The 15,995-nt window shown below is 45.0% G+C and overlaps 1 protein-coding gene across 10 annotated transcripts in view; it reads right to left on the reverse strand.

The window, feature by feature from the left end:
* Positions 1-15,995, reverse strand: part of PTPRF (protein tyrosine phosphatase receptor type F) — a 341,929-nt gene that overhangs the window by 83,120 nt on the left and 242,814 nt on the right. For all 10 annotated transcript variants that reach the window (XM_052666105.1, XM_052666114.1, XM_052666110.1 and 7 more), the window contains exon 6: positions 9,986-10,174. In XM_052666105.1, coding sequence (XP_052522065.1) covers positions 9,986-10,174 — 189 coding nt within the window. The remainder of the gene's footprint in view (positions 1-9,985; positions 10,175-15,995) is intronic.

Consider the following 15,995-nt stretch of genomic DNA (forward strand, 5'->3'; position numbering starts at 1 on the left):
TCTGCTCCACAAATGTATCTTCTTGTTTTTAAATTGCTTTCTTTTTTTGTGTGTGTGCATGTCTAAAAAAGCTCAGGCAACGGGAAAAATTCTTTCACATACCAAGTGCAATCAAATGTACAAACACATGCTCAAAAAGACAGCACAATTCTTTTAGCTTCCTCTAATCTCTCTGGATAGCTTTACGCTCCAGCTCTCAGGAAGGCATAGGAATGCTGGAGCTGTATTTAGATCAGTTCGCTCGGGACTGGAAAGGTTTAGCTGCAGCTACACAGAAGGTGGTGCGAGTGTTTACCTGGCTTCTCAGACAGACAGCTTCTGACACCCAAGTGAGCTGATCTAAAGTTAATTCAGACAGACCTCTGCTATGCTGATGTCTGCTGGGAAGAAATACTCTTATGTACAGGAACCTCAGTATTTCCTGTGGTGACAGCAAAGTAACAAATAAATCTGACTGCAGAGGGATAATGCCTGAGATGATGGTATTTCTTTACCTCCTCATGTGCATCCGATCTAATGCCTGCTCAGTCCAGCACCCACCTGAAACACAACTGTGCACTGCTGTCTCACAGCCTGGGGCAGGAAAATGCAGCCAGGTTTCACACACGGTTGAGCGAGTTGAATTCCAGAGAAATGCTAGAAACGAACACCTTATTTTCTGCTTTGAAAATAAGAAAGGAGCATAACATGCTTAAACGTGGAGCTGCTGATACCATCTGCGGGTTACCTTAAGCAGTCAGCTATTGCCTAACTGATGGGCGCCTGCCAGCTCCGTGTCTTCCTGATGAACAAATAGGGGTTCCAAGATTTAATTACTACCTGGGGCAGTCCCTAAGGGGTAAAGACTTAAACTACAAACTAAGACTTATGAATTATAGATGGCGGCTCTTCCCATTTCGGGGAAGCCAGAGATGTCTCGGACAAAAAGGACCAAATAAGTGCTGTGAAAATCAAACAAGATGGTTAGAACAATCTCCCACAGTTTGGTGAGGAGTGCATGGAAGACATTCGTAGGTTGTCCCCTTGCTAACCCCAGGCTGCTCCATGCAAGTGGGTCCTCTGCTGCTGCGGCTCAAAGGCCTGGGTATCACCTGATCCTCCCAAAGGCTCTGCACACACGGCTCCCACAGACGCAGTCACAGCAGCCATCAAATCAAAGCGAATCTGCCCTCCCACCCTCAACATCATTACCAAAAGGGTTCGTTAAGAGTCATTAGTTCACCCTTCCTTTCAGACCAAATGAATGGATTCCAAAGCATCCAACTTACCTTAATGAGGAACAAGAGTGCAGCTGGGTATAGAACATGGCAGAACAGTCACTTCTACACAGACACAACCTCACCATCACAAAAGCACTTTCATCTAATCTGTCGTTATCTTTAGAAATTCAATGACCTCCGTTTTAAATAAAAGGCATTAGGCTGACAGAAATCCTCTGGGAGAAGCCAGAGAGCAGCACGTGGCTTCTGTTTGCTCTCACAGAAATGTCATCTTTGACATTCAAACAGGACACATATATTTTAAATAATGTCAAGAACATTCTCAAAATACCTCATCAGGACTCAAACGGAGGTGGGAAGGGAAGGTGGGGGGGTGGGGAAGTTATGCTTCATGAGATGGATGGTTCCGTTTCACAGAGATGCGCTCGGTTCCCAAGCATGGAGCATCCACGCGGTTCTGGTGCTGAGTCACTAATGTCATCAGACAGGGCGAGAGCGCGGGGAGGCCCCGGGACGGCCGCGCTGCATGCGGGCTGGCAGCGGGGAGCGCTCGGCTACTTAGCATTCCGTCTGTCATTTCGGTTTAGGATTTGCAATAGGAATAGGAGATGAAGAAATAGTTTAAGGAGATTGTAACAGCACAGCTGTCAATCGTGAGCGTTCCAAAGGGAGGAATGACAGATATGTAAGCCCATTCAAAGCAAAATAAGGTTTGCAGTCTTTTTGCCTGACCCAGATTTACTACAGAGGCAACTTAATGCAAATACGCATCAAACGGCAATTCACATTTGCTCTAAAATCACTTAACGGGAGCTGAAAACATTAACCCCCAGCAACAGAACCAGCTCCAGAGTCAGATTATTAACTTCCAGCGGTGATTCAGGGAAAAGGGGGAGGAGAGGAGAAAAGGGGAGAACTGAACGAATGAGGTTGTGTCAGTTTGTAGTGGTAGTCACTCTGTCGAGAAATCCAGGGGTCAGTCAACAGGGGTAACCAAACTCACAAGAGAACTCAGGAGGGCCTCAGCACGTAGCGCTGATTAACACACTGACGTTAATCTGAAGGGACAGCTTTGAGTGTTTAGCCTAGAAAAAACAACACTCCAATTGGAAAGTCATTACTGGTGGACACAGACTTTGAAAACTAGCCAGGGACCATGCACACTGGGCTGTCAAACCATAGGTGGGTTTAATTAATGAAGGCTTAAAGCAGCCAGATATGTTCCCGATTCATTTATTTAACCAAATTTTTGCGCTACAAAGCACCGCTGGCATTTCTGCTCTAAAAGGGAGGTTTGGGGCAGCGCTCCCCCACTCTGCTGCCACACTTGGAAGGCAAACATGGGCAATGCAAACAACATCCCAGAGCCAGATTTGCTCAAACTTTCAACAACTGATCTCCTTCTGATTACAGTTTCTTGCCTGTCAGCAGCAGCAGAAGAGAATTTGTTCTCTTGTGAAAATGTTACCTACTCACACCAAAGCAATTCATGTAACACAGCCCCCTCCCAGAAGACAGGAACCCCAGAGGCCACGACTGTTCAGGGAGCTCAGAGCCTTGCAGGAGCTGCAGGAGATGCCAACCCTCCCACGGCAGAGGCTAGGGACCGTTTTCCAGTTTGCAAACTTTCCATTGAATAACCCCCTTTCAACAGTGCAAAATCGCAATGGATGAGTCTACAAGAAGTCACGCTAGAAACCAACCAAAATAAACACACTAGTGGGAGAGTGTGGATGAGTGAGAGCGCTGGCGGAGTTAGGGCTGAGAGTAAAGCTGGAGATGAGCAACACTGGAGGAGAAGGGACAAGGCAGACAGGAGATGGAGTGACGTGACAACTGGAGGCACATTTCAGCATTCTTACCTCTGATCGGTGTACCACCTGGTGAGGTAATTTGAATGCAAATAAGATTAGAGAGAAGCATTAGTACAAAGAGGAAAGGAAGAAAATTATAACTAAAAAAGCAGAAAGTTTTTTTCAAGCTAGAATTTGTATTAGCGCGATAGGAATAAACAAAAAAGAAACTGATGTGCAGTAAAAGTCAGAGTGACACTCTCGGGGGGTTAGTAAAGCTCATCGCTTCCAGGAGTGCAGCACCCAGCCTCGCATCTCACCACTGCTGCCACTGGCGACACGGCGCGGGCTGAGCTGCCGCTGCCGGCTGGCCTCACTGCTGGCATTCACCCCACCAGTGCTCAAGCAGCTGAGATGGAGGACACGTCGGGAGGATGATGCGGTGCCCCTTCATTCCTTACAGAACAAGGAGTGCGTGGCCTGGGGCTGTGTGACGCGAGTGCTGGGCAGGAGGGGTGGCAAGCGCATGGTGGCGGGCACTAGGTGCAGTTTCGCTATGTTAGAATGACCAGTGGGACAAAATCTGCTTGCTTAAAGAAATTAAACTTGAGAGAGAGTGTAACAAATCAGTTTTGAGCTATTCTCCGCATTTGCCTAAACCGTGCATTGGGTCCCCTGCGGCACAGAAATCGGTGTCATGCAGAATTAACTTTACACAGAGAAGTATTTCTAAACGAAGTGGTTTCTGGTAACGTAAGAACGGCACGCTAGCCAGATCTCTGTTGTTCCTGCCTGATTTGGATGCTGGCTGGAGGAAGGAATCCCACCCTCTTTATAAGGCACCGGAGATAATTTTACATGCTGTAATGAAAAGTATCTTATAAGGAGGGCTTCTCTGGGACTGAGGTTCAGTTATCCTATTGCAGTGATCTGTGAAGGTTTGTTTCTGAGGTCAATGTGTTTAGCAAGTGGAAGACCCACTGGTCAGTGTCTTGAGTTCAGTGCACGATCAATAATGATGCATGATTCACAGGGAGATGCTCCAGCTGGGCAAATTGGCAGGGAACCCTTCTACTCCCCACTTTTGTCCCCTTGGTCTTATTTTGCACATATGAAGGCTGTTAGTATAAGGGAGAGATTCATGCAGATCGAATCCATAGGCAGTTCATGGTATGTGTTGGTTTTATGCAGATTTGTAAGATCTGAATACCAAGCACTTACCAAAGAAAACTGAGGAGTTTAAACAGACAGAAAAACAGGGTTAAACAGGACACAGTGTGTCAGATCATGTTCAGTGTATTGATTAATAAATACCAGTATGCATACAAGAGTGTCGTGTATCTCAGATTTACAGCTCATTCCATTATCCACAACAATGATCACCCAATGGAAAGAAAGACAGAAAAGAATTTCTGTAAATACAAAGAAGCATATTTTAAGCATGTTTAACTTGCCTCTTAAAAAGTAATTACAATATTTATACTTATTCTCTGTCTTTCCTAACTACCCTCCCTTTAGGCAGAGTCCTTTTTCTAAGCAGGAGCAGCAATTCAAACTACTCATTTTAGCATTTTCCTCTGCCAAGATGACATTACCCCATCTTAACTTTATGTCTAGTTATATTTTCTGACACATTCTATCCACACATCACTGAAGCATCAGGAAAGATCCTGCAGTCACTGAAGCTGTGGGTAATGTCTCCCTTACAATAATAAATCTGCTGCTTATTTATCTATCTTAGTAACTATCACTGCCCTTGATGCCCTTATAGCCAGAGATACTTGCACAGAAAAGCACAGCCGTGGAAAATGGGGTTATTTCTCTTCGCCTGTTTGGAAAGTTTGCCAAGGGTTATTTTTGTTCTGTTTGGTCTAGGGCCTCCCTCCACCCCCTTCAATCATTCTCAGAATTAAGAAAAGCATCACCACAGTGTGTCACTTCCCACGGGAACTGTGCAGTGACTTTGAGCATGAGCCCAAGGGGCAGAAAACAGGACTTCCTTCTCTCTCATCTGGCAGAAATAGGGTTTGTTGTTCTCTCCTAGAACTGAAAAGATTTGCAGCAAATCTTTAGATCTACTCCCTGCAGAGGCTAAACCCTTCCTCTAATATGCAATTGTCTACACAGAGCTTTAGGAGCAACTGCATACTTGAAGCAGATTCCCTAACATGCAAGTATGACCAGCTCGATTTTCCTGCATTAAGTCTCAGTCCTCCCGGTCTCAGAATGTAAGCCAATCTTTGTGGGAGCAGCAGAGAGGCACACCATATTCAGCACACTGTTTGTTCTGGGTCTCTCTCACCTCTGCAAAGTTAAGATGCTCAGCCTTAACAGTCTGCTCAGAGGACACAGTTGGGGCAATGAACAAGGTTTCCCTGTTGGTCTCTAAATTTCCTCTTCTAGAAGGAATCAAAGTTCCTGTTCTCCCTTCACATATGCCATCATATGACAACCCATCTCTGACTACCGTCAGGCTGTCTCTCACAAGGACCGAATCACAGCATGTAGGCCACACAGTGCCTGCCAAGCCTGTCAAGTGACAGAGGTGCCATCACATGAACCATTATTGAAGCCGTCTTGTGATCATGAGGTTACTTTATACAAAGGGCACCTCAAGATCAAACCTTAAAGCCTAGGGTGGTTGGAGGGCATATGGGGTGAGTAGCACCTCATACAATCACTTCAGCAGGAATAAATGCTGACCCTGATGTACTGGAAGTGAGCAGCCAAGCAGCCAAAGCAAAGAAAAACATAGGATGATGTTGGAAAATTCCCTGGGATTATTTGTATCAGTATTTCCTAGCATGGAGGAGGCTTTGCTGGAGAAAGTACTTCACTTTGCTTATCTCTTGTTTGGACTTGAAGTTGTATCTTGCCAGGTGTTGAATGCCTTTTGCTGGGGCCTGAATGCTGGCTATCAACAGTGAAGCAGGACAGAGCAGTCACCATCCACGCTGCCATTTCACAGGCACCACCTCTTCTTGCAGGTTCGCTGTGTATGTTGGGTGTGTTTCTGGTAAGTAGTGCTTCTTCCCATGGGAACAAGACTAAAATGAAAATGCTTGCTGGAAACTACAAGCATAAATGCAGTGAGATGATCTGGTGAGCAGCTTCCTACTGCTTCTTCGTTAGAGGCACCCACACTTTCCCAGACAGTGAATGAAGTCACCTGCAGAGCCCTCTCTGATACTTCACTGGCAGTTAATTGCCTGAAAGCCACACTAGGGTCTAGAGCACGGTTCTGTAACTCAGTTAATTGACGGTGATTAAAAAAGAATGATGCTTGTTGTAACATCAAATTCTCTAATAGATGCAAGATGGCAATGCTCCCTGAATTTCTGCTCATGGCAAAGACATCTTCTTGTTAACGGTCAAGATGTCTGTTTATTCTAATGGGACAGTTTGTTCAGAAGCTTTCTGAAGAACAAGGTGGAAGAACAATTCAAGTACGAAACTCGCTGGAAGTATTCAAGAGTTTTGTGAGTGTGAACACCACCACAGTTGCTTTGAAGTCTTTAGGAGCTTGTGATCCAAGAATCCTTATGGAATAGCTGTGAAGCCTCAGTACAATCCGGTCTATGTTGAAACAGTTTCTGCCACATCATGCACTAATTTTAAAACATGGTTGGAGGTGCAGTACTGACCCATGTGGGCCAGAACCCTCATATGGGCATTATTTGCTACTACAGTCCCCTGATCGTTTTAAAATCAGTTCAGCCAAACAGGTTTTAAAATGAACTGGTGTGCCGGGGAGGTTTCCCAGCCCAGAGCTGGCCTCAGATTTTGTGTCAGTGGCTGAGAAGCAATGACCAAAGCTAAGCACCCTTGGCAAGAACAGGGAGTTGTCCTGAGTCACTGCATTTGCAGAAAAGCAGCTTCTCAACAAGAGGTGGGAAGTACTAACAAGATGAGCAAGGGAGAATTTTGCTACAACCAGCATGAGTCAGAGACACTGCCTTTGCCTTGATCTGTGATAACAGAGATGAAAATCTGTGTTTATTTGTGTTCTCATCTCTAGAGCAATTACCTGAACACGTACTGGCAAAACAACCCAAGAGGTGGACTCAGAATGAATTAAGCATTATACTGGAGGAAAGATCTATGTACTGGGCTGGGGGGAAAGAGGAAAAAGCCTTCTAAATATAAAAAGTTATGTTAACTACCAGGAGGTTTAATAAGGAAAATGCATATATGCAAATATAATTGCAATTAGGAAATAAGGATAGCAGGGCACAGGGCAGACATAACTTGCATATTTGCTCCTGACAGACACCATTATTCTAGGGTCAAAAGAGCCTAAGATGACAGATTGGTTGCTTTAAACCTCAGACTGTAGTAACTTGACCTGAGACAAACACACTTCTAGAAAGTGATGTTCAGGGCCCACTCGGGCAATGATCCGACTGCATGTGAGTTCAGAGATTGGCCTGAAGGCCTCAGAGCACTGCATGCCCATACTGCTTTGAGTCTCAGGAGACAGCACCTCTCCCAAGCACGTGTTTCTTTAGCTGTTTATTCCACACGAGAAGCCTGAAGAAAAATCATTCCTCAACTCCGACTTAGAGTCCATAGCAGCTTTGACCTTTATGACCCTTATTTAGGACATCTGAATAGTAACATGTTATGCACTGGGTGAAGGTCAGGCACCCTATATATGCAATACTGAGCTGACACTGTGCTGTAACTATTTTAACTATATTACATCTGTCTAAGTTTTATTGGGTTTTAATTAAATGAAATTAAATGAGCGTATATTTAGATTGAGACAGTATAAACTGACATTCCTGCAGATATGCCAGGCTGGCTCTAAGATATGATCTTAATGGAGCAGAGACTTTGCAAACTATTAAACTCTCTCATATAATGAGGCATCTATTTAAATTCTTTTCTTTGAAAAATAATTCTGCCCTACTATGGTGTAGGGCTGGAAAGCTCAATTAGCATCCTGCAGAATGCATCAGAGACTGCCCGACCCATCACACTTCTCACGCAGAGAGACTGCTGCCACGTAAGTGGGGCTCAGGCACTTTGAGGGGCATTCCCTGCTTTGTATCGGCCAGAAACACAGGAAGGAGCCACAGATGCTAGCAGGGGTTGAAGCTCTGGGACATGAGAAGTGGTAAACTTCTTGCTCCCCACTCACGCTGCGGCAGAGCCAGAGCCCTGGTGAATCCTGGTATCTAATCACCAGCTTCACTCATATCTAGAATTCTCTTGCACTGAACTGTGGAAACCTCCCTTACTACATTAGAGAGCTAATCAATTCCTTTTGCAAGTCTGTGAATGTGTGCTGCTCATTGATTTCTAAAAGGTTCCCTTGACACATCCCTTGGTAATTACTGTGTCTTCAGCAAGCAGCCAGCTCTAGAGTTTGAATCCCAGGTGAAAAATTCAATTGAGATGTTGCTGAAGAAGAGCGAATAGGAAGCAAAACTTGGACACAGTGATGGAGTTTACTGGTTTGTTTTCAAACTTTCTATCTCACTAAACTTGTGAAGCAGTTGGTAGAGAGGCAGCCAAGTGCTTGTGAAAAAGAGGATGAAGAACATACAGCAAGTGCATCAGGAGCTGCCTTGCTGCTCATTTATGGCAATTTCTGATGCTGATTTAGTCAGCTATGAAGTGAAACACATCCATGTGTACTTTCCTATTGCTGCTTCCTAAAGCTTCTCAGAATAATTAACAAGTGTGATATTTTCTTTCAGCACAATCAGATCAAGATTAAACCATGTTGTGGGGGAGATAAGCTAAAGGTCACTGGGAAATTTCATAAGCCATAAATGCATTAGTATAATTAGAGCTCACTGGTACATCAAGGTGGGATCAGGAGTGTCAGGCTGGGTTCTATTTTTGATGAGAGTGATGTCTCATTACCCACTCCCCCAAGTAAAATCCTACTTCTTATTATCCAAGCATCATCAGATTTATGCAGAGGACTCCTGCTATGGGGAAATGTGTCAAGACATTCACCTTGCTAGGAGGAAGATAGTGTTGCCCTGGCAGCAGCACTCATAACAAATGGTTTTTGAGTGCCCAGAGACACATCATGGCCAGGCAAGACATTCTGTCTCTTATTTAAGCACGAGATCTTTCCAGAATGAAGCCAATTCAGCTCTGGTCCTTCTGCACTTTCAGCAGGATACCGTGGACTTTTTTTCCCCAGGCTAAAGCTGCTATATGATGATGTTATGCATTGTTAAATATCTTCTGCAATTCACGCCAGGGAGCTGCTTTTCATCAAGTGAACAGAGCCATGTTTTATTTTCTTTAATTCTCTAATGGGCTTTACAGTCCTGAGAGACTGAACAGCACAGTGGAAAAACAGGAGTTTCTCACTAAAATGAGTGCATTCCAAGCCACCCAGAAGAACTAAACATCTGTATTTCTAAAGCTAGTATTCAGGTTATCAAATAGCAAACAAGAAATTGTATATTTCAAAACTGCATCCACCTTCCTTTGAAATCCATTGGATTGCTGCTTCTTACATTTTTCCTTATTCTTGTAGTGTCACATAGCAAGACTGATAAAGATCTCAACAGCAAACGGAGCATTGTCTTGCAGAGTGTCTCTGTAAGGAGTGAAGTAGTACATGACCACTGATTGTAAAACTTCAACCACCATCTCATTATACTGATCTGCACTGTGCAAGGGTTGCTGAGACCTGCTGAGCTGGCAGCAAAATGACTGAGTCTAGCAAGGATCTGTGGCAATGTCAAGTTGGTCTACAGAAGAAGGAATCCGGCTGATGTTCCAAAACGAATGTCCATGCCCATCTCTTATAACAAGCCACAATATCCTGGCAGATAGGATCAGCTCCAAACTTGGTCTTATGTTGTAAAAGAAGCAACCTCTCATCAAATTGACAGTTAAGTTTAGAATTGTATTTCAGCATCACAAAGAAAAATAATAGCATCAAGAGCAAAGGCAGGAAGAGTGTAGTTGCTGAGATGCTTACTTGCTTTGCTGCCTTACCCGAGCGGAGCTGCTTGATTCTCCCATTGCTAGTTGCAGTGTCAACAGGCAGGAAGTCCTTGAACCAGGAGATTTCAGGATCGGGGTTACCACTGGCAGCACAGAGCATCGTGGCTGTGCGGGCCTTCTCCACCACCTTCAGCTGTGGGCCCATATCAATGGTTGGGAAGCCAGCTGGGAGGTGGTCTTCTGCAAGAGGAAGAAAAAGCAGAGGTTAAACAGAAATGTTCTGGCATAGCAATGGGAAGCAGTTGTAGTGACAGCGCTACCATTGCACAGCATCTGTGCCCCTGCTGGAAAACAGCAGCTAGACTTCCCTACTGAGAAGGTTTTCAAGCCCTTAAAGCACATTAGGCTCTATAATGAGCATTCATTATACCAATAGAAGCTTCCACTAAATTTAACTCCATTTAAATCAATTGCCTTGGGAAACATCTATAATTTTCATTGATACGTAAGCTCATCTATTGTTGTTAATAATTCTGTAAAAGCAGGTATTTGCCTTTCTGTAGGAGGACCCAGTCGAAGATAACAGACAAATGCAATGCCAAATAGTTTGAGGCATCTTGAAAAGCAACAGCTAAACAATAAAACCCCTTAGAATGGTCCAGAGAGGCCCATTTTCTCTTTTTTTGACTAGGAACATTCTGTCACACTAGTAGGATAGACTGTAAATCTCTTCCTTGTGCCCTCAAATCTGATTCAGAAGGCTTTTAGAAACTAATGAATGTTAAACTAATGGGCCACGCTCTGCTCCAAAGCTGCCCTGCCAAGGCTGTACCGTGGCAAGCTCCTGGTGCATTTGAGAGCTGCAGACAACAACGAAGATGTGTGACAAATGGCCAGTGCACACTCTGGCTCATCTTACAGAAATACCATAAAATGAAACACCGCCGTAACTGCTACATCATTCATAGAGCAGGTATGAAAACAGTTAATTGGGTTTGCTGCTGCAGAGCACGCTCAGGTAAGGCTGGGTTGAATACATTAGGCAGCCTTCGCTGATAAGCCAAGGCATGCTCCAACATCCTTGCTCAGTAGCAGCTGCAGAACTGAGCTCATTTACTCATTCTATACCGAGATGTACTGTACTCTGCTAAGCCTGAACTGCAATCAAAAGGACATACTTTCACAGAAAAAAAAAAAAGAACTCAAAGAACATTAAGAAGCTTTTAAAGCACCAGAAACTCAATTATTTTCAGTAAGTTTCTTCTTTTTCTCATTTTAAGGGAACTTAGGCAAACCTTCCTCCCTTGCAAATCCAATTCTGTGAGGCTCCCAACTCATTGCAGTGTTTAAACGAACAAGATCTCAGCATTTCCCAAAGTCCCAGAAGAGCCTGAGCGTGCTGCAGTCCTATTTCTCCTGCTACCATCACACACGTCAACCTGCATCCCCTCACTTCTACCTGTTCTACTACACCAGCAGCACAAACACAGCTATGTTAGCTAATTCCTCCCTAAGACCTCAGGAGAATTCCCGAGACCCTTGACTGCTCGTACACCAAGACTGCAACAGAATGCGACACCTGCTGTAAACAGAACATTGCCCTGGCATATTTTTTTTCGGTGTGGTTGAGAGTGGCTATGAGACATCGAGGTCTTTTACAGGAAAGAAAAAAAAGAAGTTCCTGATGCTTATTTAGAGCACAAACCATGTTTTTTCTCTTAGACAGGCCTCCCTAGAAATCTCTGTCATCATGAGCATACCTAAAAGGAATATTTTTATTATTATTATTATTATTAAATGAAAGTTACCAGCAGAAACTAATTCTTTTTTAATTTGCTCTCCATTGATTTTCAAAGACAAAAGACACATAGAGCTGGAATGACACCAGAGCTAGCATTCAATAGCAAGCAACAGAAGCACTCGATGCCGAGCAATCACAATGCATTCTCCTACATGGCTGAAAAGAAACAAAAGAAGGGCACACACAGAAGCACGGTCTGGTACGGAGTGGAAAGCAAAGGAAAGCAAAGGAAGATACGTAAGAGAAGAGTGACATTCCTTTGGATCAAGGCCATGTTTGCATAAAGTGCAACACCTCTCTATTTATGACATTGGGAGCAGATGTTTATTCTGGGGAGGCTGAAACCCTGAAGTGATCTAATCTAATCGCCATGCTTCGTATTTGCAGTGCTAGTTTGTTCAAGATTTTACATGGAATGCACTAAACTAAGTCTCACCTCGTTAACTTTGTCCAAAGTCCGTGCAGAGGGTTAGCAAACAGCTACAGCAAATCTAAAGTCAGTATTTGTGCAAGAAATCTCTTCCCATCTGCACTGATCCTTTGTCCACAGAAACGAGAGAGGGCAGAAAATCCTTTCCAGCATCTGATCCATGGGACGTGGCCTGCCAGCAGCACTGCAGCTTCACTAAGAATGAGCCGCAGACCAGCAGCAATGCATGAGAGATGTCCCCTTGTCCCAACACTACAGGTGATGACAGGAGCTCAGAACTGCTCCTGCCATGCCTTCCCCTCCAGCAAAATGTCTAATGCAGGGCTAATTATGAGGCTCAGTCATGCCTCGGCTCCTCTCAGCCCTCGCTAGCTGTGCTGACTTGTCTGCACACGGAGCCCGTCAGTAATAGCTATCTATCCTCCTGCTCACGTCAGTATGTGGGCACTCTTATTCTAGAAAATGCATTTGCCAGCACCTGGTTTTATTCAAGGACAGCTAGTATGCTTTGAATACACATTAAAACATTAACTTTCAAATGCAGATTATCTAGACAGCGGTTCTTCTTTATGGGATTTGGATACTGTCAGAAGGCATGTATCTCAGGTAGGCATTAGGTTAGAGCAAGCAAAATCCAGGCACAAGCAGGAGTTTTTCAGGCACTGCAAGCTCTAATTCCCTCCTTAAGAGCACAGCAGCAGAAGCAGGAATGACAGAGGAAAACAAGAAGAGAAGAGAGGGAGACAAGAAGAAAGAAACGAGAGGATTTTGCAATTGCAAAGTGAAACTTGGAAAAGGCACAGCCAGGCTGAGGTCTTGCTAGCAGCAGTCACCAAGGAGCCAGGAATGTCCCTCTGGCATCTAGCGTGACAGCATGTGCAGAGGATATCTCATGCTCACTCGACAGCTCGCCTTGCTAATCTCCTTGCCGAGGTGACAGAAATCTAACCCCCTGCTCTCACAGCTCTTTTGTGCCACAGATTTCCCTTCTTTAAGGGGGAAGAGAAGGTAAGAAATCTTTCCCACAGCCCCAGACTGCAGCTGAAATCTCCATTACAGATGCCGCAATTACGTAGCACATTTATGGGCTCACTGGATAAACACCCTTCTCAAGGCTGCTGCTGGGAGACACAACCACAGGGCCTCCTTATTTCCTGTATCATTCCAACCATCAGCTGAGGATAAGGACACTGCAGCAATTGAAGTGTATGTCTTTTGAGAAGCATGGGTCAGCCACAGCATGTAATGGTGCAGCAGCTGCTTACAAGAGAGGCCTGCAGGAGAGCCCATGGCGAGCACAGCTGTTGAGAGCTGAATCCTGCAGGATTACGCCCAGGATCTTGCTCAAAAACTTGTAATCTCTTAGAGAAGAGGAGAACTGGGTATGAGGTTCCTACTAATGCAAACCCTGTATGGCACTCCTTGGTCTCGCATCCGTGCAGCTGTGTTTTGCAGGTCATACTGTGACTTAACACCTGCAAAATCTTTCCCCCCCTACTACTGTGAATTTCCTTTGTGCCAACATAATTCACAGAAACGGTATTTTAGAAAAGATAGTGAAAACTGTAAACACCTTTATGGGTGTTATTTGTCATATTCCTCTTTGCACAAAAGCCAGGCCTGTTAGTATCCTAAGTCCAATTGTTCAGACTGCTGAGGGAGAGGAAAAAAAATGATACCCAATATAATTTGGAAATAGCAAAAAGCAACTTTTCTTATACGTTATAGCCACAGCTGTAAGGTGAATTCTCTTACAATCTATCAAAAGCCATTGCCCCATTGGAAGGGGTGTTCTCAACTCATTTCTGGTGAGATATTGGGCCTTACCTGCTCACAGGGCTGGAAATTGCTTTTCTAGCCCACTGGCTTCTGCGAGTTAGTGTCAGCTGAGGAACTTCCAGCCAAACATCGCTTTTAGGGTAGGAATAATTAAAGTGTAACACAGCTCTGTTTTCTATTCTGCCAGCTCCCCGAAGTCAGGCAGGAACTCGGGACAAGGCAGGAAATGGACTGAGGGCAGAGAGAGATCTCTGGGAAATGCATTTGACTGCAATCAGCACTGTGCAGTAGCAGGATGCATGCACCAAAGGTTATTTCCTTTCCTCCCTGCCCGTTTGGTGGGCCAGGCTGGGATCTCGACCAGTTACAGTCATCAGTGCTGAAGCAGTCCTGGTGAGGCAGGGGTCTGAAGCAATGGAACGTGGGATGCTGGAGGGGTTTGCAGAGAAAACCTTTGCCTACTGATGGACTCACAATTGATGGATCAGTGAAATTGCTTTACACATTTCACAAGCTTCCAAAGCTTCCCCTGATTCACTAAAACATCAGCAAATGGAAAATTATCAGTGCAAGAAAAATAGCCTGGGTAGTCGGCAATATTATCTAATGAAAGATGCAAGCTAGTAAGATTGTAAGCACACCACAGTCCAGGACATCTGTTTGCTGAATAAACAGCCCTAATTCCTTCAGCACAGGTTACACAGTGCGGCTATTCAATTACCACAAGACAATCAAAAGCACTGGAGCAATCCGGCGGCCCAGAAGAATGGCATCATTTTACATGATAAGAAAACCCTGACAGGGCGCTGCTCAGCTTCAACTGATGCTTGCACAAAGAGCAATTTATCAGCCATTTTGAGGTGACACTCTTCCTGCATCCCCATTCTTACAGAAACCCCTGAAGATGCTCACCAACAGCATTATCCAAATCTTTGGCCTCCAAAGGCTGCCTGGTGCCGGGCTACGGCCCAGACAGGGAGAGGGAAGGAGTGCGTGCTGCTGCAGCAGCCAAGTCTCACGCAGGCTAATTAATGCCCTGTTGACATTGGCACCGCCTTGTAATTGCCCAAGGAAAAGGTGGGGCAGTGAAACCAACCTGTTTCAAAGGCAGCAAAGTTAATTGCTGGGTTAGCAAGTATAAAACAGTTTCAGGCAGGCAGAAAACACAAACAGTCATCTATCGATGACAAGGCTCTTAGTGACAAATCTGCTATGTTTGTATGACATCATGCCAACGTGACGCTGAAGCTGCCTGCTGAAAACAGGAGAAGGGCCCAGATGAATGGGTGGGTGTGGAAATGAGCTCCAGAAGGACTTTTCTGTGTCACGGTGTAACCACATGAATTACTGCACAAAAGCTTACAGTAAACAAAGTATTCGCTATCTCTCAGAAAGATCACAGCAGCAGCACCAAACAGTTCACAAAAGAAAGAATCTGAGTCAGTCCAAAACAAAGAAAGTACTGTAAGGAAAATTCAAGAAAATACAAGACTAGACATGGCAGAAGGGGATAAACTCTCAGGCTGACTGCTGCCCGGGGGGCTTGCAGTGTGGGAGCTGCCGGACCTGCTCAGCCTGGAGGTTAGGAGCCCATAAAACACCCATGGGGGACAGCACTTATCTTTGCTGCCGGAAGGGCACTGCTCACGCTGTCTCTCTGTGGCAAGAAGGCAGGGCAGGATGCTCCTGCTGAGAACCTGTGAGGGCAGCACAGCGTACCCCTCACTGCTCTGATGCAGGATCTGCACCAGCACTGAGATGGCCGGGTACAGCCGCAGCTTCCATTGCAAAGAGGCAGTTCCTCTCTTCTTCACAAATAACAACTTGCGACCTGTGCTTGGCAGAGGGCACACACAGCTGATTAACAGCTGCTGAAGCTGACTCAGAGCAGACCAGAAGCAGGCACTCAGTCACATCCTTGAGCAAATTAAAGGTTTGCACCTACAACCCACTGTTTCAGTCTGTAGTCTAGGGATCTTCCTAGCAAATAATAACTTCTGCTCAGGATGTCTTAGCTGTGGAATTTGCTATCAGCTAGGAGACCTCAATCC

Source organism: Tympanuchus pallidicinctus, unplaced genomic scaffold (genome assembly GCF_026119805.1).
Source record: "Tympanuchus pallidicinctus isolate F22 unplaced genomic scaffold, pur_lepc_1.0 scaffold7, whole genome shotgun sequence".
In the NCBI taxonomy this organism is placed as follows: domain Eukaryota; kingdom Metazoa; phylum Chordata; class Aves; order Galliformes; family Phasianidae; genus Tympanuchus; species Tympanuchus pallidicinctus.